The following is a 24,241-nucleotide window of genomic DNA, read 5'->3' as shown; positions in this document are numbered from 1 at the left end:
GAATCTGCAGAAGGCTGTGCAAACCTGTATCAGCTGGCTTTGAAAGAAGACTCAGTTAATTTACTGTGCACATCCACAAAGACTTTCAGTGGCATCACTGTCCCTAAATTACCCAAACAAAATTGTCAACTGGTAGACATGATGACATCCAAAAACAACACAGGAGAGTCATGATTGTCATGGTTACTTGCATTCCATAGGGCTTTGGCAATCAAAAGGTTTTGAAATTACACATCAAGAGAAAACATGCTTAAACACAACAAGATGGGCAATCCTACTAAAGATAAAGTAGACAGTCTTGTTTTATGAGATGTTAATTTGGCATTACTAAGGTTTTGTGGAAACAGGGCGGAGAATTCTAAACTACTGAGAAATTAGAAATCTCTCTAAATATGGTCATGCTAGAGTCTTCTATTTTAACTAACTGCAGATATTAATGAGACCTAGAGGGAGAAGGAAAATATATTCTATTATTATGTTTCACTACAGACTTGGCAAACATGTTGTCTCTGTAAAACAAAGAAACAGACAGTTTATCTGGATGGCCTTCATTTTAGGAGAACCAAGAATTGTTTCGTCTACTTAATTCAGTCCTGGGGATTATTGGGGGGAAAGGGGGATGAAAAAGAACAGAAAAGTAAAAAGGAAAAAAAAAATGAAAAAGAAAGGAGAAATTTTTTTAAAATATGGGTGGGGGTAGTAGAAACGTAGTCTGTCCCTACATGAGATAGTGGAAAGAATTCCAGTTAGAATATGCTCCTGCACAAATCCTGTCTTTTAAGAACATCACTTTTTCAGTGCAGTTCAGGAGCTGCTTGTTTTTCTCACTCAGAAAGATAGCACTTAATGGGGTAGCTACAGTACACAACAGATTAATAGGCATCTGGTACTATTGCTAGGTTTTTAAGGCAAATAGCAATATTCTGTCTTTAAATATTGTAAGCAAACTAAGTGAAATTTTTTAAAAATCAACTAGGAATACTTCAAGATATTTGATGAAATATAATTACTATCAATAAGACTAAGAGATGAAAGCCATCACTTTGCTTAAAAAAAACAAACTTCTACTGTTTAGACCATTCTGGTTTTATGTCATGCAAAAATATGTTTATCTATTATTACAAAACTTTTAATAACTTCTTGATTTGGTAGCATAAACATTACATGCCTTTTGACTGTAATCCAGTCCTTTATCTAGGACTAAAGTTGGGAAAGGTCAGAGGTAGTAGTTTTTTATGTACTTAATTTAATGGAACTATGCTGAGAAAAAATAAAGCTTTCTGCAAGTCTTGAGATTGAGATTATCATTGTTTTTCAATAAACTTGTCAGAGTAGACTTCTATTCTACAAAATTACTCTGTACTGTCATTCAAACTCCTGAAGTGGATTTGCTCGATTTATAAGCAAAATAATTTGACATCATTAATAACCAGATAAGTAAGTACCATATTTTAAAGCCAGTCTTTTGCCACCACTTAGTAACTGTTCTTCAGACCACCATGTTCACTTTTTCCCTCACCAATTTTGGCAGGGGCCGGTGGGGGAGGACAGGGACAACAATAACAATACAAAAAAGAAGCCAAAATGCCCCAAAACCACTATGTTCAGGAAAATTCAGGAAATCACAGGCACGTTGTGACAACACCTTCGGCTGTGCTGAGACCTCTTCAGGGCAGGACAAAGTAGCTGGGTGGGTCTCCTTGTGGGAAGAACCGCTCCTGGAATGGAACATTGTTCACTGCTGCCGCTTAGAGGTTTCAGGCTGCCAGATTCCCCTTTTCCTTAGCAATACCTGCTACCTGCCATGTCAGCCAGCTGTGCTGCATCTTCCTCGGGTAGTCTACCAAAAGCCTGAAGTCCTGTCACCAAGTGTTTACAGTAATGTAAAACTTCAACAATTTTTAATTCATTTGAAGAGAAGTAATTCAGACATACTTCAAGCATCTTTGATTGGTACTGTTGATTTTTTTCAGTGTCCACCATCAAACGATAGAGAATTTATAAGAGGGTCTAAATCCAAGTATTTTTGCCTGTTTAGATAAACAGTGGGAAAAAAAAAAAAAAAACATAAAAATTGAGAATGCCTACATTGGAAAATGGGTGTTATCAATTTGCAAAACAGCCTCTGAAAGCATTTCAACTGTAAGAACAACTGATTTGAAAACTGGTGCTATCACCATGCTGTGAAGATGACTTCATGGCAAGTGTTGCAGCAGCATGTTCTTCATCTCAACAGCTTGGGAGCAGAAGCTTTAACAACCACCACAGACTGAACCAATTCTCATATTAACTTACTATTCCCCAGAAAATGTTTCCTCAGAGATGCTTATAATTTAGTCTACCATTAAAATAACAAATGCTGGGTTTTTGTTTCTTTTTTTCTTTTTGTTGTTTCTTTTTTTGATGATGGTGGTGATGGCTGCCTGTTTGGATCAATATTCTTTTTTTCCCAGACAAGTATCTTATTTGCATCTGTTTTGCAAAGGGATAAAACTTTTTGATGACTTCTTAATTCAATGCTTGTAGCACCTGCTTGTCTATGCCTGTATACCTAGAGGTCCTGTAGGCTCCCTCCTCTATGCATTTTATTTTTGGTTTTAAATTCTAATAGAAGATGTAATCCATATAGTCACACTCTAGTTAGAGCACAGACTGACAAGATACCTGAATGGCAGGCAGAATTAGCTGTGGGGAGGACTGTGGAAATCAGAGAATCAGTAGGATTTTTGCATTGTGTAAAGCTTTTAAGATACATTCTGATCAAAAGATGTATGAATCCAGCAATTAAAATCATCTTCCATGACAGCAGATTACAAGATGGTTCAAGATTGTCCACTTCAGCCAGTATGGCCCTTGACAAAACTTTAATATGACTACTGCAAGAAGAAAATCACAAAGGTATATGATGTTTAGTTAGGCATATGCAAGGAATTACCGCTGATAACTGAGTTTAACTCACATATTTTCCAGTTTTCCAGCCATCAGTGACTTTCCCTCAATCCCTCCATGCAGAACAGTGTGTATGTAACATTCTACAGGCTCCTTTAATGCCTTTACAGCAAAATGGGTTATACCTTCTGTATACATTTACAGGAAAATAATCATTTTAAGTAAAACTTGAACAACTGAAATTTAGAGTTGCAGAGATGAGAGAAAAGGTGAAGGACCTATTATAATAGATTAGTGTTTCTTAAACAGCAATTATTTCCAGGAATACCTATTCCTCTTTTATTAGATGGTTAATAAAAGTTAGTTACTATTTAAAAAGATTTCACATCTTAAAAGTACAGGTCTTAAAACAAGACCCACAAAACCATACAATGGTCTTTAAACAAAAAACTTACTAAAAGAGGAAAAAAAAAAGTGCAATTACATAATAGTGAATGTAAGGGAGCAACTAAATGCAAGAGTTTTAAACCCTATGCAGAAAATGAGGAAACTGATGGAAGAATAATATGGTTAAGGGTAAATGAGCTCTGGTGTTTTCACACAGCAGCAACGTGATACACACTGGGGCAAAAAGGATGGTTTTGACAATGATCTTGAACCTGATAAATGCCATATGTTAAATGGGCAGTACAGATTTCTTCCAAGAAACCAGAAGGAAATATGTCTTGATTAATGAATGGACTCTTGCATGAATCTGTCTTAAAGATGTAAGAAATTAAAAAGGTCCCACTTTTAATATCAGATCATTACAATTTATTTTTTTAGATAACACAGGAATAAAGAGAGCACATAGTGGAAGTTGGCAAGTACCAAGTGGTGTGCATATGTGAGCATGGCCTTGTGTCCATTGTGACAGTCTAGAACCCAACTAGACAGAAGATGGACAGCACTAAGAAAGCAAGTCTCAGTTATGGGTCACAGTCTGTCTGCAATGTGCATACTGTCCCCAGACATTCCTCCTTTATTTCCTGCTAAGTCAATCACTGCATTTTCTGCTGATCACACTTCTTTCCTCAGTTCTGCACTCAGAAACAAACTCAAAGTCATTGTGTATTTTTTTTTGCTTTTGAAGAAAAGTAAGTTGGTGGAGTCAGTGGGAAAGAAAAACATTGCATGCTCTCAGTAAATCCTGCTGTCAGCAGCAATGGGCAAGGTTGATTTTTCTGTACCTTAAACCAAGAGCTACTAAGGTGCAACTGCACTCATCTGCATGTGCCTATTTCCAAGGTAATGGAAAATACACTGCTACACAGTAATATATATCAATATCAAGGAAATGGGTCTTCTGTCTTCTAAGAACAGAAGATAAAACAATCATTACCACCTCTTCTGTCCTAGCACTCGAAATGGTGGTTTACCCTCCAGCATCTGCTAAGTAATGTGAGAGGTGTTGGCTGGTCACAAGGGACAGGCATTTCACCTCTGGAAAATGGCTTTAAAACAAATGCCCCATAATTGCTGGTACAGCCTTTCTGAGCAAGTAGAAGACAAAAAAAAAATTACTAGCAGCCTGTGCACTTCCATGGTTTTCTTGGCAATAAAAAACCTACTACAGGCTATATATTAAGATGCTGACAATAATTTGAGCACTTTGGATAACCTAAAGAAGGCAAAAAAGTACGTATCAAACAAAACAAAAAGCATACATTAAGAAACAAACTCAAATCAAGAAAAAAACACTATTATTTCAGAAACTTCCAAAAATTTACTTCTCCACCTCAACACAGCCAAAGAGACCCATGGCAGAATGGGACAGATATAGCACTGCATCCAACCAGTTTCCTTACTGGGAAAAACCAGGCCACTCCTTGATGTAGCTTAAGCCAATGAAAAAATCTTTCTTACTCCACATATCCTGCTTTTTACCTCCTTCCATTTAGGCTATGCTAGAATTTTCTTTCAATCAACATTAAAGACATGCCTTAACAGTAAAATTTATGTGGTAGGAAAACAGTGACAACTATAGCATAACCTTAACTGATGCCTGCTTAATGAAGAGAGGCATTTATCAGCTTGTGGTAAGGAAAACTAACAGCTAGTCACTGCAAATTACTGCACGTAACTTAAAATAAATTACATATACAGACTCAGAAATGCAAGTACACTGCCTGCTACATATCCAGCTAAAGCAGCTGCAATTAAAGTACACAATCAAAGCACCAGATCAGATTAATGTAAGCACACATTCTTACACAGCTTTTTGCTGTTCTGTTTATTAGCATCTTCTGTAGCTATGACTTATTTTCATTGCTCCCTGAAATCCTCTTGATTGGAATATGTCTGTGCCAGATTCTAAGTATTAGTTCCCCTTAATAGCCAAAAAAATTGAGAAGGGTTGTACCAGATTTTTTCCTCTCCCTGTTTTATTTTACCATTAATTATTAAATCACAAATCTGTTGTATATTTCATTCAGGTTGGGGTTTTGGCAGTAACTGCAACTTTTTTAGAAACAGTTCACTACAGTTTAAATTAATTATCTGCTGCTAATTAAACTGATCGGGTTTACTGTTACAAAAGAAAATCCTGTTACAGAAACTAATGAGCTCCAATCTTCAATAGCTGAGAGGACATATTTACAAGCAGGAACACTTAACACCATTGCCAATCAGAGGCTGGAATTAAGTACATTTTCTAGATGTGTATGTAAGTCTGAATAGTGAAATGCACTGTTTCATCTTTATAAATAATCTCTTGCTTCTCCCTGGGGGCAGTTGGTTCACAAATAATTCTAAGAGACTCAAATAGGTGAATTCATAAAAAAAAACAAATCATAAACCCAGTTGTAATTTGTAGTTTACTCAGGCTACTTTGGGCAGTACATAATGTTATAGTTATGAAAATGGTCTCTAACCCTTTTTGTTTATTTGTATCTGTTGATTTACAAATACTTTGCTGACTGTGCTCCCCTCTAATCCCACGTAAATTTTTGAGTAGGTGTAAATACTTAAAGGTTAATCCCAATTAGACCTGCTTGGCAATGGGATTAAGTGTTCCTGCTTGTAAACACACCCTCTGAGTTACTGAAGATTGCAGCTCACTAGCGTCTGTAACACAATTTTCTTTTGTGACAATAAACCAGATTGTTTTAATTAGCAACAGGTAGTGAATTTAAACCGTAGTGAACTGTTATTAGGAAGTCTAAGTCATTCCCAAAAAAGCCAACCTGAACAAAATATGCAAGAGATTTTTATGAATAACTACAGAAGTAAAGAATCACAGAAGGAATCAGTTCAGAAGGGACCACAGTTGGTCACTTGGTCCAACCTTCCAGCTCAAGCAATGTCATCCTACAGTACATAGCACACAATTGTGTCCAGAGAGTTTTGGCATATCCCCAGTGAAATGAGACTCCATCACCTCTCTGAGCAACCTGTTCCCCTGGACAAAAACCCTCTTCCTCAAGATGTTCTGGTGGAAGTTCGATGCATCAGTTTCTGCCCTTTTCCTCTTGTCCTATTGCTCAGCACCAAGGGGAGCCTGTATCCATCCTCCTGGCACTCTACCTTTGGACACTTGGTGAGGTCCTTACTCGAGTCATTCCAAGGCTGAGCAGGACCAGTTTCCCCAGCCTTTTCCCTCTGGAGAGATGGTCCAATTTCTTGATCAACTTTGTAGCTCCAGTTATCGGTAGAGCAAAACAGGGAGGGCAAAAAAAATCCCTTCTTAATTTTCAGGTTACTGAGAGCAATAATCTAATGTTTAGAACCTGGCATAGAGATATGGGAGCAATGACATTAAGTCATAGCTAGAAAAGGTGCTGATAAACTGAATAGCAAACAGCCATGTAAGAATGTGTGCTTACATTAATCTGTTTGATTCTGTGCTTTAACGTCAGGGCCATACAGGTGCTCCCTAGAGAACCAGACTATTCTACCTTATGCTATGCATTCAAGCCTGAGTTAAACACTGGGTAATCTGGTTGTGATGTGTGCTGAGCACTGCAGTTCTCAATGGAGTGCAGGACTAGTGGTGGGCCATGATGACCTCTGTCAGTAAATGCAGTAGTTCAGGAGACTGATTTCAAGTATGTAAAACATGGGAACTTAAAACAGTTTGCTTAACCATTGGCAACCAACCACTGCTAGTTGTATTGTACTTCATGTTGAGAAAGCCGTTATCTTAGGAAAAGCAATGCCTAAGTGTCTGCTATTACCAATGGAGTCACATCTTGTCAAGCTAAGCAACAGTAAAGAGTGATTCCTACAGCTGGAGATTTAATCAATCTGGTTCTCTGCTTGGATCAATCTATTGGCATGGCCCTGAGCTCCAGCAGGATGGGTATTCTATGAATGCCTTATGAAGGAAGTTTTGGATTTTTTCCTAAATGAAGAAAATAAAATATTGGTTTAATATTTCTAAATCAAAATAAGGTACAGGAAAAATCAATAGGATACCAATTTGCTATCATGTGGAAATGAATTCACCCATCCCCGCTTACCAAAAAAAAAAAAAAAAAACCACCAAAAAACCACAAAAAAAAACCAAACCAAAAATGCTGCAAAACCCTTGGGTATATTAGGGCTTAAAAGTGTGTAGGCTAGAAGACTTGAGTGAAACCAAAATGTGGTCAGCTGGTTCCTTCAGGACTTTTGTGGGATTCCTTCAAATCAGAGGGTTTTGAGCATGTTGCAAAAGGCAGGCCTCAGAGACAGCAGGATGGTGATTAGAGCTAAGCAGTAGCTGTCAGATTTGTCAGAAGGAAAATTATACAAGAAGTAGAAAGAAAGGACAAATAGAACAATGGTCTGTGTATTAACACTTGGGTAGAATAACTTCCTAAATTGCAGAAAAGAATATCTGGTGAGATATTAGGAAGGTCTAAGCTTAATAATGGAGCTCTGTGCATTGTATCTTGAGCCTTACAATCAAGTATTGTATTCTAAATAAGCAAGCATTGTTTTAACCAAAGGTACGTGTATTTATAGTGATTGGCTAGAAGTACTGTCAATATGTTTTTGCTTTGTGTGATTGGTCAAAAAGTTTATAAAGGGAGTTATAATATTAAGTTCTTGGTCTGTTGCCTGGATGTGAGCTACTGGCATCTTCCCATTGTCATAACCGTGTAATGAGACTGATGCTAAAAATAAATGTCCCGTCCCATTCGTGACCTGCACATAGCCCCCAGCCAGTGATAGACTTTCCCTGAAAAAAGTCAGTAACATTCTATTCTTGTTAGTTCCTAGGGAGGACAGCCTCCATCAAAGGGGAAGAATGAGACTTAAGTAGTCCTCCTGGTTGGTCTAGGTTTTTTAAGGAAACCAGGAGGGAAGGGGATTAAAACAAATAGTTGCCCAAATAGTTGTCCAGAACAGATGCTCGTGTTTCTATGGTAACCATGACACCATACATGCAAATTTTAACAACACTTAAAACATTTTTGTGCAAGTTATCAGGAAAGACTGAATGTCCTGATTATGTGTTCAGAAGTTTCCATTAGCTCTTAAATCTTGAGATTTCAATCTCTGAGAACAATCTTCTATTGTGCACAACAGAATGAATACAATGACAAGTTGTTTTAGAAATTATTTAATATACAAATGCATACACTGCTTCTTAAAACAACCATGGTACAAAATCTTACCAAATCTCACTTGACTGCATGGATGTAAATATTTTAGGTTCATTTACACTAGGAAGTCAGTTTCTCCAGTAATGCTTCTATTCCTTTTACATTTTTATTCTGCTTCAGCTTTGGAATGAGCTTTTTTAATCCTTTTTTAACTGTGCTTGCCACCTCTTCATCAGTACTTCGGAGAAGGCTGCAAGGAAAGGATATGAAAAAATGAAGGATATCAAAGGTCAGCATGCAGGTTATAGAAAAATAAGCTGTCCATGATAGGAAACTGTAACTATTTAAAAAGATATTGTTCCAGCCAGATGCTATCACCTCCTGCTATAAAAAAGATGCAAAACATTCCATAAAATATGAAACACCAAATCAGAACACAGCCAACAGAGGATAAATCAGTCTACAAGAAACTGCTGACACCTATTCAGTGCACATTCAAATACTGAGTCAGACCAAGTTGTTCTGGGTTTCACCCAGGCTGGGCTTCAAACCTGCCAGGCTGGGGACAGCCACAACCCCCTGGGCCCCAGCCCCACTGCTGCAGCATTCTCATGAGAAAAAGGTTTTTTCTTATCTCCAGCGTAAGCCTCTTGTGTTTAAGCCTGTGCCACTGCCTCTTGCTCTTCACTCATACATTGCTGTAAAGGGACCAGCTCTCCATCCATCACGTTGGTGCCAGGGATGCTCCCAGGAGCCCACAAGCTGCCCCTTTTCGCAGCTGAAACAGACTTGATCCCACAGCCTCTCTTTCCAAACCAAGAGACCCAGACCATGACTATGCCAAGCACCTTCCATTGAATTCACTCCAGTTTTTGGTGTCTTTCTTGCAATGCAGGTCCTAAAACTGGATGCAGTGCAGTACATCTAATATACATGAAGCACCTTCACTATTGTACTTTCATGCTGCTGTCAGTGAAGAACGATGAAGCTTTACCAGTTCTATTCTCCTTTTAGGTACTACTTCTGGAAATCAAATCAGATTTCCCAGATAAATTCTCTTGCTCAGAAACAAAGAAATTCATCATAAGCTATAAAATACTATCAGCTTAGTAGTGACTGTCCTTTTCCCTTTCTTCAGTTAACAGTAAAATGTTCTTGAAGTACAAGATCTGCTGAGTTAATGACATACCTAATTTGCTACTTCAAAATTATGAATGGACACTGGCTAGAAAAGTGTCTTCTGCAGCCAGTTTGTGCAAACCAGATCAGAACTACAAGTTTGATGTACAAATAAACCAAGACTAGAAAAAAACTGTAACACCCATGTGCTGGTATGAAGCAGGCTGCATGATAGTACAATCCCTAGGATTCTTCCAAGTGGCTCCCAAATTTACATTGACCTAAAAGCTTATTTCTTACCTACCTTTTAAGCAATAATTAGACATGGCAAACTGATCAGAAGAAGACATAAAGGAATTAACGTAGCTTAAGATCAGATTTAAATTTTCTCTCCTTTAGGGCACCAAATCTTGTGCTGGATGGCAAAGCAGAAAAGCACTGCATGTCCATCTGACAACACCACAACTTTCAGCTACCTAATTCCCAGATTTATTTCTATGACTATGACTTTACAACAACCTTTAGCAGCAAATTGTGTTACACTTCTAGCAGTAACAGTACAATTTAATCAAGAGGCCTTCTTTAAAACTGAATTCAGCGGAGGGTGATATTTTCTTATCTCTTCTATGACTCGTGTGCCCCTGATAAAATCAAGAAATTCCAGAATCCTGGAAAAGGAGGTGCTGAACACATTGGTAATTAACATGGAAAGGTTTGTATGTTTCACTCACCAAAAGAGACAAGGACCATATAAAGAGTAGCAAGCCACTCTGGACTGCACTTTACTTATCTCTAAAAATGAATGCCAGCTTCTGACAGTTATGTATGTGATGCTGCTTTCAAACTCATAGTAACCACAGGTATGTCTAGAAAATGCTCTTAATACATAACATCTGCATATTTAACATAGCCAAAAGACCAACACAGTGACAGAGTGGGGTGTTTTTAAATTACTATTCTCTAAGTTCTTACAAGGTCTAGAAAGCTGGCACCTATGTATTTTGTAGATGTAAAACCTAACTTCCACAGATTACAGAAATAAAGGAAGTCAGTAACACATTTGGTAAAGTACATTCTTATCCATGTTCTATCCTGATGCTACACATCATTTACAAATTTGAAAATATACAGAAAAGTCATATATAGGAATTCAAATAGGCAAGCATCTGTCACATTCATAGATAATTAATGCCACTTAATACACATATGAGCATGCAGGGAGTCCTTGCATTACTTTTGGGCTCCTCAAGATGGTACTAAGTCAGAACCAAGCCCCATATGTTTTTATTACAATCAAAAACATGTAGGGCAAGGAAAGGAGAAGGTCCAGAGGGTACCAGGTTACTGAGAAGCCAAGCACATGCAGTGCTTATAACTGAGGAATAAGCTTAAATGACAAGATAGCCAAAAATCTTCAAATGGACTTACTGAGTAATTCTGAGGTTTCAGATCTGCACATATGTGACAGATGTCCATCTGAGGACGGACATGCTGCTGGCCAAAACTGGGCCAATGAGAGATGTTGCTAATGCCTCTGTGACAATATATTTAAGAAGAAATTCAAAACGAAGAAGATACACAGTTTTTTTTCTGCCCAGAGTAGAGGAGGAGGTGAGAACATGTGAGGGAAACAACAATGGCAGCACCTAGGTCAGTGCAGAAGGAGGGGACGAGGTGCCCCAGGCACCAGAGCTGAAATTCCTCTGCAGGCCCTGGTGAGACCATGGTGAAGCAGCCGTGCCCTGCAGCCCCTGGGGATCCATGGGGGATGCAGGGATCCACCCACAGCCCATGGGGGAGGTGCCCATGCTGGAGCGGGTGGATGCCTGGAGGAGGCTGTGGTCCGTGGGAGGCTGTGGAGAGAGGGGGCCCTGCTTCCAGGCTGGAGCAGCCTGTCCTTGGAGGACTGCACCCCATGGCAGAGTGACCCACGCTGCAGCAGTTTCGGGAGGACTGTGTGCCCGTGGGAGTGGACCCACGCCAGGGAAGTTCATGGAGATCTGTCTCCTGTGGGAGGGATCCCACAGCCTCACGGGGGAAGGACTCCTGTCCCTGAGCCGCACAAGAAAGCCTCAGGTGGCAAGCTGACCAAACCCTCATGCCCTGTCTCCCTGTGCTGTCTGTGGGAAGGACGGAAGAAAGTGGGGCTACAGGGCTCATTTTACTTATCATTATCCTCCACTGATTCTGTTAGTAATAAATTCACCTTTCAGTTAAACCAGTTTTGCACTTGGAGTGTTTTCACTCAGCCTTTATCATAACTCACGAACCCTTAGATATTTTTTTTCCTCTCCTATGCCCAGCTGTGCCAGGGGAGTGTGAGTGAGTGGCTTTCATGGGTGCCTGGCATTTGGCCAGTGTCCAACCACGACAAGAAGTATCTGGGTTTTTTAAATGAATAAGTTTTTAAAAACTCAGCTGTTACTTTACACCAGACTAAATTAATCACTGCTATACAATTCAGGTGCTCACTTGACTTCAGTGCACACAGTTAAATAAAAATGTGGTTAATTGCCATGTGATAGTGAGGTAAGCAAGTGTGACATGAAATGGAACAAATGCATCTTTGCATTCAACATAGCACACACTGAATGTAATTTTGTTGGTAGAAATTTCAATTGATGTTCTCTCAGCTGTTCAAGAAATTAACAAGGTAATCTAATCAGAAGTAGCAGGTGCCACACTTACCAACAAAGAATAATGGCGCCTCGATTTATTTCTGCCCAGGTCTTCAGATTCTCAATACCAACATGTTCCACCAGTGTTCTTCCAAAGCAAACTGCAAAATGGGGGAAAGAAGCAGGGGAAGAAAAAAAATGAAAAAAATGAGACAATACCTTTCTACAAAGAAGCCTCTTGAAAGTTCTCTGTAGTTTTGATTTAACCAAATAGGTTTTAGTCCCCCAAGTATTCACGAAGTTCTGCCCCCCCAAAATAATTGACTGTACAATGCAATGCAGACCTTTATAGATGTTAGACTACTTCCAAGTACTGCATAGAATTTGTTAGACAACAGCAGCACTGTGTGACAGTTTACTATTATAAAGTATGCAAACTTTTTTGTTTTTTAAAAAGGGCATAAAAGGCTATTAATATCTTAGAGAAGGCATCCAGTCCAAAGAGAGAACTCACAAGAATCACAGACTCATTCTTGTTGAACAGATCATGGTATCCAATATATTAAATACATAAACATGTCTGTTGAAAAATGCTACATTGTAAGCATCTGACTCTACAACTGAAGGAAAATAATTTGAACAGAAGTTATTTAAAAGTTCAGAGCTAATCCTTAATTGATGCAAAAACATTATCTTTTTTAGCTCTACTGATGCTCCAGGACTCTATTTCTTCAGTGGCTCTGAAAGCCTAAATTGACTCATTACATTAACCTAGGCTGACTTCAAGGCCCCAGCTGAACTTAAAGAACTGAACTGCAAGGAAACTGTTCTTACAACTTGGCATGCTGAGCAAACTTACCAGTAAACAATGCAAAAAACCCCACCCAACCCCAACAAACACCAGCCTCCAAACACTGAAGCTATTTTTCACTGTCCCTTTAGATCCTAATTCCACCTGAATACAGGTCAGACTTTATGCAACTTGCTCCCTGTGTGATAACAATTTGTTTGGGGTTTAATGACAATTTAATAAAATCAGAGCAACAATTCTGAATAGTACTTTTTGGAGGAAACCAAAGGGGACACATATGATTAAAGTGGAAATGGTACAATTTTTACAGAAATAAATCCAGGTTACTATCATCACTTCAGATAGGCAAAACTCTGAAAGATACTCACAAAACTTTTCTTTTGGACATTTTCAATTATCTGCCTGAGAAGTGGGAAAATAGCCTACTTTTAGAAACATTTACTAAAACACAAATAAAATTTTTAAAGAAAATACTGGCTACCTGAAAGTAGTAAGTGGAAAATAAATAGTTTAACAAGATCTGATCATTCTACATAGATAAAAACTATTAGACGTAGAGAAGTTCCCTCAGATTACACTTTGCTAACCATGTGCTTTCATTTTTTGAGCTTTTTGTATGAGAAAAAGTAATCACTATTAGGATAGAGTAATACACATAGAAGATTTTACAGTTATGTAATAACATAAGTTTAAAAGCTAAATTAAGATGAGAACATCTGTGCCAAATATCTGCCTTATGGAACATAAACTAGCAGAGATGTCCTATTTTTGTGCACAATTATTGTTTTAGTAACAGATTATTTTAGTAACAGTTACAAAGCATTAACCCAGCAGCACTAATGAAGAGAGCAAAGATTACAGCCAGGCTTACAAGCACTAATGAAATAGGGGCTCCTGTAACAAAGACTTTACTGTTTCTATAATTATCCTTAAACTACTATGTAATTTAGCAACACTATCAACACATTTTAAGCATAGAAATGAACTCCACCCCAAAGCACTAAGAAAAAACCTCAACCACTGCTTGCATTGCAAAAAAAAGCCAACATACTCTTTTTGTATAGCAGTTCACAACAGCAAAAAGATAGAAACAATAACATTAAATTTTCCATATACTAGTATACTCAAAGAAGTAACTGCAACTATGTTATTTGAGGTCGGATAGAAAACTACTCTGAAGTCAATCTGTGCAAATAAAGTTGTGTTTCTCACATACCTTCTTTTCCATTTTCTCTCATTTTTTCATCTTGCTCTATTAACCATTTCAAAACTAGATGGCCTGCCGGATGTTCTGCAATGTGAAGCTTTAAAGGGAATAGACAAACCAAACCAAAACAAAATTATTTAGTGATGTTGGTTCAAAATTCATTTACATGTCTGGCCATAAATATTCCTGCTTGATTTATTCACTCTGCCATCACACTGATTCATGACCTATGCTAATATCAACAATATTGATGTAAGTTTCTGGTTACTCATTTAAACTGAGCATTTTAACTCTTACCATCTTCCCTGCAACATTTAACTTTCAATAATATAAACTATATCAACCAATATTTCATCCACCCTTCCAAGAACTTCATTCTTAATAAACAGAACCTCCTGGTCTGTTTCTGCCATAAGTTCCAGAACTTTCACATTTCCACACTTGAAAATCAGCTACAGTATGGTTCACAGAAAGTCACAGAAAGCAAGTGTAGTTCACATTAAAGTTTTATAAAATGTGTATCAAAGAATGCAAAACACAGAGTTAAAACAGCACAACTATGGAAATCTGAAGATATCTATCTTAAATACAGCATACATTGTGGTTTTTTGTTTTCTTGTCTATGGACACATATCTGACCGAGTTAACAAAGTAGGAGAGGGGCACTCTTTGAAGAAAAGGTCATCCTGTGAAGACAAACAGCTCTTATCTAAGATTTTTCCTTGCACGGAGATACGCACACCTGAAAAGTAAGAGATCCCATCCCTCTCAGTGTAAACAGTCCAATGACTTAGAAAACTTTGCTTAACTGCACAGTATCACTGTCATTAAACAAGACAGTGTAACATGCTTGTCAGCAACCTTCCCACTAAGTGTTTAAAGCAGTTCTGAAGATTGAAGATCAAGAAGCACCTTGCCCTACAACTCATATGAAATGCTGGCTCAAGCCACCATCTCTCCAGATGCAGTAATAATAAACTATGAAATCAACAAGTCAGAAAAAAGGATCACATCTAATGTATAAGTGTTCTCAGGGCAGTACACTGATGACTTACATTGATGACTTAAATCTGTCTTGAAAACAAGACCAGATTTCATTTTAGTAATGCAGAAGATATGCAAGATCTCAGCATCTTGTCCTCTATACATTACCTGTCCATCACGGCCCCCTGGAACCAGATCTTCAGCTGCCAACTTAGCAATTGCATCTAGTGTAGGCTGGATGTCACCAAGAGCTGTTCTTAAAATATCAGCAACCAAGACAAAAGTAGCTTTGTCTATCACTACTTCTTGGGTATGTTCTTGCAAATATTCTAGCAAAGGTGAGGAAATGGCTTCCAGAAGTTCATGGCGACGGAGTTCAGTATTCTTCTTACTGAAGAAAGAGACAGCACACTACTGCAGAAGGTTTGCACTGTATGCACATCAAGTAACAAGAAACTTCAGAATGTATGTGCTATTGGAGACATTTCAATTACTGCTAGATTCAAATACAGGCATATTGTTCCCTCTGTTTAATGTACAATTAAATGCAGGTTGGACACAGAACTTAAGAACACATGGAATGAAAAAGTGTTTAAAGCTGACTGTCTCAAAACCCCAGTGTTTTTTCTTGTAAGTAACATTTACTATTTCTTTTCATTTTGTTATCTCAGCTATGGAGATGCATTTCTTACACAGTTTACTAGTCATCTAGAATTGCTCTTTCATGAAAAGCTGGTAAGCATCAATGTAAATACCAGAGACTGAAACCAAATTAAGAATTTCCGGTTTTATTGCTAGATTTTGAGATATACTTTTATGCCACCCAAAGCACCAGTAGTGCATACTACAAATTTTCTTCTACACTGAATTTGATACATGAGGTGACACACAAAATATAGCACAATATTTGCCCTTCACAGAAGGGGAAAAATATGTATTATTTATATATATTTACATTACTTAGATTTATTATGAAGAAAAGTTGAAATTAAATAATGACAAAAAGTTACATGACTTCTTCTGGACTCTTAAGAAAAATTATGTAGCCTTCACGATTGAGTTACCTATAGGCATTTCCATCTCCCTGTTGCAGAAGTGCAATGATTTCTGGAACAAAATGTGCAGGATCTCTAGGACTTAGCAAGTACAACAAGACCTTCTTTCCATACTTGTTGTTTATTATATCAGGCAAAGAAGCCTTTATTTCCTGTGGGAGTAAACAGACCACAAAAAACCATTAATGAAATACAGTTCTTGGTCACTATCAGTATTAGAACTGTGAAGAAGTACCAGGAGAAACTCTAAATGACAGAGACACACTATCTCTTGTTGGTAATGTCTCCATCTTTTTGGAGTCCTCATGAAAGAGAGGGATTTTGTGCTGAAATCTGCCTGAATCCTTACACATGCTGAGCGCTCAATGTACAGTTCCAATGACATATGAAAGTTCAAAGCACCACACATGGACTTTAGTCCAAGATTAAGATTCTGTGGACCTGACAAATTATGACAAGAAAAAACTTTCCTCCACAGGATTTAGACAGCTTAAAACCCTCCTTTACCTACAAATTCTCTGCTATACAGCCAACCCACATAAATGATGAATTTTGCAGGACTACAAAAAAAACCTTAAAACCAGCAGAAATGCCCCCAAAACAAAAAAAAAAAACAACCCTTGCTTTTTCTCCCTCTTAAGTTTTACTATTTTTTTTACCTTCCTAAAGCCATTTTCTTTAATAGATAGAATGATAATCTCTAATAAAGTATTTTTGAAGTCTAACTGCTGTTTGAAATAATTTTAAGGATTGGTTTCCTCTACTGAATATGCTTCAGTACTTGATTTTAAGACGCCTCTACTGCATCATCTGCTACTAGTTTTCATTTCCTATCTGAAGAGCTGGTTTTGATCCTAAGATTTTTTTTTCCTCTTCCTGCCATCCTTTCCCCATTCTTGGCCACACGTAAACTCTGACGGGACAATTGTGTATGTGCAAAGACCACGACTTGCTCTCTATTTTCCTTACAGATTGATGTAGGATGACCAAAGAGTAAAACATTCCATTACCTTTGATAATGGATTAATTCTTGATCTCAGATGATTCTGTAATTCAATGACATCTTGGAAGCTCAGCTAAAGACATAGTATCTGAACTAATAAACTCTCCAGAAAGCAGAGTGCATGCCACACAGTACAGGAACAGGTCAAATATCTCATACTAAGCTCAGATGTCACAACTTATTTCCTTAGACCTTTCCCAGAAGTTGTAACATTCCAGACCTGGCTCTGGGAAACAAACCCAGCTGCAATCACAGCTGAAATCCTTGAGGAACAAAAGCCACCTCCACATGAAGATGCTTTCATCTCTCCAGACCCATTAGGCACAGTTCCAGGGCCAAATACCTGTGATTGGGTACAAAATCCCAATCGCACTCTATACAAAATGGCACAAGGGAAGAATTGTTCCTACTTTGCAAAACAAGCCTCATCAGAACACTTTCTCCTCATATTCCTTCTCCACACACAGAAGATTTGCCTCATCTTTACCTCCCTGCCACTTCCCCTAAAACAATCAGCCCTTACAGCTCTTGCATGAGTACTACTGCAGATTACAACATGTACATCAATGTGAATTTCTCTGTTGAGAGGATGCAAATAGTTTTGCATGTAAAATCAATAAGATACTATCATCATTCTGAAGTTTTCCACAGATTTTATCTCTAGAAATACTAGTAAAACTCAAACTTCTATGATAAAAGGCACTGACTTTAAAGAATCTCCAGTCACCCCTTATCCAGAATGAATGTGTAGTAAAAAGGAAAATTTCAGCAAGTACTGAGCCTAGCTTAAAAATTAATTCAAATAAATAATTAAAATTATGTCTGAAAGTGCTACGGTCTGCTAGGAAAAGAAAAAAACGAATCATGATACATAAATATAATGAAACAGAAAAGATGGGAAGTATTTAAATAATCTAAAAAAGCAGATGGATTCCTACTTTCATCCTCCTATACACTGACAAACACATTGACACTATTTAATATACTATTTTAGGAGAAATTCAATTACTTACTGATATAATTAACTGCTTCACAAGTTTAGTGTCATCAATGCAATCAAATGCTGCCAGCAAGACCAGATGAGAAAATTCACCCTGCAAAGATGAGACACCAGAAACCACATGCAGTCATTATTTAATGAATGTACTAACTGACTTAGAATCAGGATTTCTGAGGATTTGTCTCAAACGTAACACAGCATGAAGAACAAGCAAATTCTGCCTACTGTCACAGAATGAGAGAAGTCCAACATTTAGGTTTCTCTCCAAAAGCAAGGCTTGTTAAGAGAAATATGTTGTTAAAACAAAGGTAGATCTTCCATTTCAAGTGGATACACTGCTTTATCACATTCAAGCTATTAACCTAGTCCTACTGTATTATCAACATTTGAAATAATAATGTTTTCCCTACAGCAACATTACATACAGACTTTATTTCTATTGTTGATTTACTCAGAAGTGAACTAAGTCACATACAATGTTTTTGGAGATCATATCTCTGCAATGAGCATACAGTGTTTACTGAATTGCTGGAGATCAAGTCTCCAGTACACTCAAAAGGGCACAAATGAATTCACCTGTATGTCAGTGAGGTTCGACATCAAAATGAAGCCAGATCTTCTGTGCTCCAGTGTTGTGTCAGCTATTATTTACCCACTGTCTCATATTTCCATATCATATATAATTTATAAAATGACACAACTCATTTATTCTAGTGGAAAATTATGGAGAGAAACATTACTTAGACCAGTGGACCTCAAAGTGGATTGCACAAGACAATCCATGGTGGTTAAGAAAATATTTTTGGCACCATAAATAAAAAATAAGAATAGCCCCTGGTTATTTTTATCTCATCTTTTCAAATTTTCTGTTTATATTACAATGTACACTGTTATAGTAGTAAAGGCATGTAATTGATACAAAAATATATATATTGGGGATGCATGCCCAGGATGTGATCAAAATGCTTGGAGGCCACTGTGTGAGACCAAAGTAACTATTAGCAAATAAAAAAGCCACAGCAACCAGGAAGGAAAGTTTAAAAAGCTCTTCTTTACAGCTACAGTTTTGCCCAACTCCATGAAATCTGGTTTCAACTGTTACTCTGCTGGTGCTTCAGTCTCCAAACACATATGCTATTCATTAAAAAATAAAACAGACTTTTTCCACTGTATGCCAGTGTATTTTGAAGTTTCCTACTTGAAAAAAATATTGAGTTTTTTCTAAGAAATACACATATTCAGGGAGCTTTTTCAACGACATCTCCAGCATATCTTGATTTTTCTTCCTCCTTTCTATATAGGCTGTTTTACTCCCAACCAAGGAGAATTAACCAATGAGCCATATAAAGATGTAATACAAAGCTGGGAACAACAAAATAAAAAGTAGAAAGAAAATTGAGGAATAATGATGAACTCAGCCATAACAAACCACAGTACTACATGTAGTGCTCACAATGAACCTTCTTGGCATGCCTCTAAATATTCCATACAGTTCAATTATTTTATATTATTTAATACATCACTGCTATTTTAAGACTGTTTTATTACGATCTCAAAGTTGTTCCCAGTACCAAAGAACATTTAAGCTATCTTATCAAATCATTAATTTCTGACACTATGAAATAAATCGTTAATGAACACTCACCGTTGCTATTTTTTCAATATATGTCTTCATAGTTTTCACAATGACTTTCCTGTCCTATCCAAAAGAAAAAAGGAAACTCAAATGAGCCTAGAATACCAGTGATTCTGAGTAACTAAACTGCTATTTACACCTTTCAAAAAGATAATCTTCAATTTTCTTTCTAAGGCAAAGGCATTTACCAAAGACTCACACATATTGTAATAGTTTACACCCAGAACCAGTATGGGAAGTTAAACCTGAACTGTGACTTGATCCCAGAGAGATCCTGTGGTATATTTACAAGTCCAGATCACCAATGGGACATGTCAAAAAAACTTGGAAAATACCACAGCAAACAAAAATCCTCAAACCATCACTCATATGTATGAAATATGTTCACTCATATTTTGTCCATTAATTAAAGAAGAATGCATTTCAGCTCTGCATTTGGAAAGAAACATATTCAACAGAATTTGAAATTCTAGCTTGGTTTAAACCTCTATTACTAGCAAGAATATTTTGTCAGAAAATTTCCTCCCTGTATTTTTGGCTTTTGGAATCACTGCTCAGTCTTCTCTAGATCTGTTTCTACGCCTAGATCCTAGGAACTTAATCTTTTCTGCATTCTTTAACAACTGGACTACTTTAATAAGTATTTTTTTTTTTTTAATATAGGAAAACATAGGAGGCATTACAGTATTTCCAAGATGTAATGACAAAATACAGAAGTATTTCTGGATACTGTATCAGCTGATGGAACTAAACCACACTTCCTATAACATTTTGCCAGTCTTAGTATTCCAAAGCCAAACATGGTTTCACATTATGACTTCTTTACTGTCCGCTCCCTACAGTCAATTTCACTTATATTAAGAAATCCATGGGACAAATACCAATAAACTTACAGGGGAAAAATTACTCCATGTGTCGCTGCCAAAACCTTTGCTAAAAATAAAAGGAGATGCTTCCACTATAGAACTTCTATGAAAGCTTTTGATTCACAAAAAACAAGTTTTAAGTTTGCCAAGAGATAAAGAGGAGCCAGTATTTAACCTTGCTCTCTAATTATTAATTGCTTGAAAATGTGCACAAGCAGAAGGACCCATATGGGCAGAGAGAACTAAGTAGAGGGAAACCAAACACTACCTTGGGAGTGCCATGCCATAAACAGTGCATTGCTACTCGGGCTCCATCATGAGTGTGTGCCAGGTAGATGACAGCCTCTCTGATAGCTTCTATCATTTCCTGGGGAAGAAAAGGTGATAAAGCAAAAAGGTGAAAGAAAAGGCTTGAGGAACTCAAGGCAGGTGGGTGAGAGAGAATTATTTTGTCTGCTTACATGATACTGCTCTACTGTCCATCACTGGAGAACCACTACAGAACCACTCTCATTTCCCTGACCTATGAAAAACTGCCTCAAGAGAAGTCCTAAAGACTGTCAATGACACATGCTTTCTCTCTTTAAAATTGCACTGTTCATTATAATCATGCCATGAAATCTCAATTGTACTGAAGATTGTCAGCTGTCCTATTACAAAAAATTCAAGAAAGGGTGCTCAGAACCAAGACAGAAATTAGAGAAAAGGACAACCATTAACTTAGGAAGAAATCTTGACAGCTGACGCATATTCATACATACAGAGTATTAGCCAATGACTAACTAAAGTCATTGAAGTAACAGGTTACATTATAAATCAGATATTACAAGACATAGCCAAAAGTTTTGTCTTCATATCAAAGGAATGAAGTTTTCTGAAGCTATCTGACAACACAACAGCCAAAGAAAAAAATCAAATCAAATAAAATTACACTCTCTTGGGTTACTAGATACTAGTCCTGCTACTGTCCAACAGATTTCCTCGAAATGCAGCTCCCATCTATGCATCTTTCTATCCCTAGTTCTTCTTGCTCTCTAGCCAAAGGTTCCAAGCATTTTACCAATTATTTACAAACTGCTCAGTCACAACTCAATTGGTGTCACTACCTGCAAGCACAGGTAGGAACAGATCTGCAGAAGGGCTTTCTAAACTCCAAAGAGCACGTCCATATACTAGCACATTTGCACAGAAAGCCAAGCAAGAGGATACAATCTTATTCCCCTGATTCATGCAAGCCTGCGAATCCAAATGCATTCTCAGCCACAGCATTACATAAAACCATGTACAGGAATGTTCTAAGCTCTGAAGATTTGGACTCAGAATAGGCTCCGAATAGCCCACTTCCCTACCCTTAGCTTTGGGTTTATTAACAGTAACAAAGAAGTAAATATTCAGGGAGTCCAGTCTGGCAGAAAGAAGCAAGAGACAGTGAGTTTAGAAGGCTCTGCCTGAAGTGAGATGGTTCTGAGCTGCAGAACCATGGTGAGGCTGATGGACACACCTTGAAGACAGGTAAAGTCAAACAGGATAACAGCTTAAACCATGTCACATTTAGTCCTAAATACAAGAATGTCTGATGTAATCTTAAACTTGCAATTTAATACAGACATAGCAAACACAGTTTTGGTTGCTGACAGAAAGGCCAATCTCACTGTATTTTGGTCAAGAGATTTTTGGACAATCACTGCAAATTGTTAAGAAACAACACACTAGAAAGCTGAACTACTGCAAGCAATGGTCCTCAATTTAATTATATTCTCCAGCTATTGAGGAAGGTTATTTAGCAGAAGAGAGGAAACATCAATGCCATCTCACTTTATTTTATAAATTCAAGTATCACAAACACTTGAAAGTTCACTCTGACTATAATCTCCATACTACATTACTATCTATCTAGATATGCTCTATCTAGAATCACCAAATGTGCAGAACTCTTTTAATGAAAGATGTATTTTTGTCACGTTAACTTACAACATTTTCACAAGAAGATAAAAAACGAAAGGCAAAAGAAGACAAAAAATGAAATAAAGATACTTACAGATCTTTGTTTTGGAAGAGCGTAAGTGAAAAAGTCCAAAAATACTTTATGTACCAGTGAATGCTTTATCACCGCCTCTCTGTATTTGGATAGATAAAAATAAGCAAAAGTTCCCCACAAACAATCATTTAAAATTACGTTAGGAATGCCTCAATTGTATTTTAAAAAGTTAGGCAGCGTGATGAGCAAAAAACACACGGTCATTTTGGATTCAGATGTTTTCAGATTTACAGTAAGTGGAAGATTCTAACAAAACGTACAAATTATAGAACGTAATTTCTTCACTGGAGAAGCATATCTAATAATGTGTTATAGAAATATATGACAGTGCAACATTTCTACCAAGTGTCTGACTGGGACAGAGGCCACTTTAATTCATAGAAGGAGAGTTCAAAATTAAGGGAAGATATTCATTATGACACCTGAGACAAAACCATAGACTATTCAGCACAGCAACATTACAGCTTAAAAGTGTATCACTATCACTGTCACCTGAACTTAAAATATAGCAGTGTCATTGTTTGTATGTCAGAAAAAAACTGATTTGAGCTAGACTGTCACATTCAGCTTATTTTTGTCCTTACTTTTGTGCCATTGGTGTAAGAATCTGCTTCATTTCATCCAAGATGGCCTCTCTCTTTTCAGGTTGAGCTTCTAGCACTTTGTCCAGTGTTGGGACAGCTGGTGTCTGAAATGAATGCACAATCAGAGCTTTACTCATACCAGTAAGAACTGGAGTTCATAGAAAATGACAATACTTAGACCTTTTTCAATCACATGTCAGGAATGCCAAAAACAACATTAATTTCTGCAAAACTTAGAATTTTTACCGTTTTAAAAATAAAAAGCTACCTTTTTGGAGTATGTCAGAAGCTGTAAACTTGTTTCTATAAATTAAATATTCCTCATTAGCAAACAAAACCCACTTCTATAGCCTGAGCTGCTTTTTGCCAGTTATATCAGCTCTTCATGCCAGATACAAGGCAAAATACATAAAACTGGTGTTAAGGTGCTCCTGAGCTAAGCAGAAATCCTGCTTTAAGCACACATCAGAGGGCAACACAACAAGTAAATGAACTGAGAAGCTAACAAAGGAGATTCCAGTTCAGGAATAGCACAGTGGGGGAATATATACCATATACCTTACACATATAAGTACTTCCTGGTATCTTAACAGAAGAATTACACTGGTAACTCTTGTAAAATAATCTGCTATTAGAAGAAAACTCAGACTGGATAGACAATTAGAAGAAATATTTTTTAAACCATCCCTGCTATTTTTTAAAGACTACATTGCAATTTTTTATAAGCCTACATTGTGCTGGATCTTGATTTTGCACCACAATGTATGGCTACTTAAAGCAGTTATGCCAAAAATACCAGAATCATGGAAGCTAACAGTGCACTTCATTTCATAGGCTGTTTGACTCTCAGTAAAAATTACA

General features: G+C 37.3%; 1 protein-coding gene across 6 annotated transcripts in view; it reads right to left on the bottom strand.

The window, feature by feature from the left end:
• Positions 1 to 8,460: 8,460 nt before the first annotated feature.
• PUM3 (pumilio RNA binding family member 3) overlaps positions 8,461 to 24,241 on the bottom strand; it is a 62,781-nt gene continuing 47,000 nt past the window's right edge. For all 6 annotated transcript variants that reach the window (XM_085566985.1, XM_077790380.2, XM_085566983.1 and 3 more), the window contains exons 9-18: positions 23,381 to 23,484; positions 22,797 to 22,875; positions 21,027 to 21,125; positions 19,902 to 19,955; positions 18,270 to 18,350; positions 16,263 to 16,405; positions 15,367 to 15,589; positions 14,224 to 14,311; positions 12,267 to 12,357; positions 8,461 to 8,709 (exon numbers count right to left, since the gene is read on the bottom strand). In XM_085566985.1, coding sequence (XP_085423111.1) covers positions 8,580 to 8,709; positions 12,267 to 12,357; positions 14,224 to 14,311; positions 15,367 to 15,589; positions 16,263 to 16,405; positions 18,270 to 18,350; positions 19,902 to 19,955; positions 21,027 to 21,125; positions 22,797 to 22,875; positions 23,381 to 23,484 — 1,092 coding nt within the window. In that variant the 3' untranslated portion in view covers positions 8,461 to 8,579. The remainder of the gene's footprint in view (positions 8,710 to 12,266; positions 12,358 to 14,223; positions 14,312 to 15,366; positions 15,590 to 16,262; positions 16,406 to 18,269; positions 18,351 to 19,901; positions 19,956 to 21,026; positions 21,126 to 22,796; positions 22,876 to 23,380; positions 23,485 to 24,241) is intronic.

The sequence above is a fragment of the Lonchura striata genome, chromosome Z (assembly GCF_050655825.1).
Source record: "Lonchura striata isolate lonStrDom1 chromosome Z, ASM5065582v1, whole genome shotgun sequence".
Classification (NCBI taxonomy): domain Eukaryota; kingdom Metazoa; phylum Chordata; class Aves; order Passeriformes; family Estrildidae; genus Lonchura; species Lonchura striata.
Note: the sequence above shows the minus strand (reverse complement) of the source record. Positions and strands in the feature narration are given on the sequence as shown.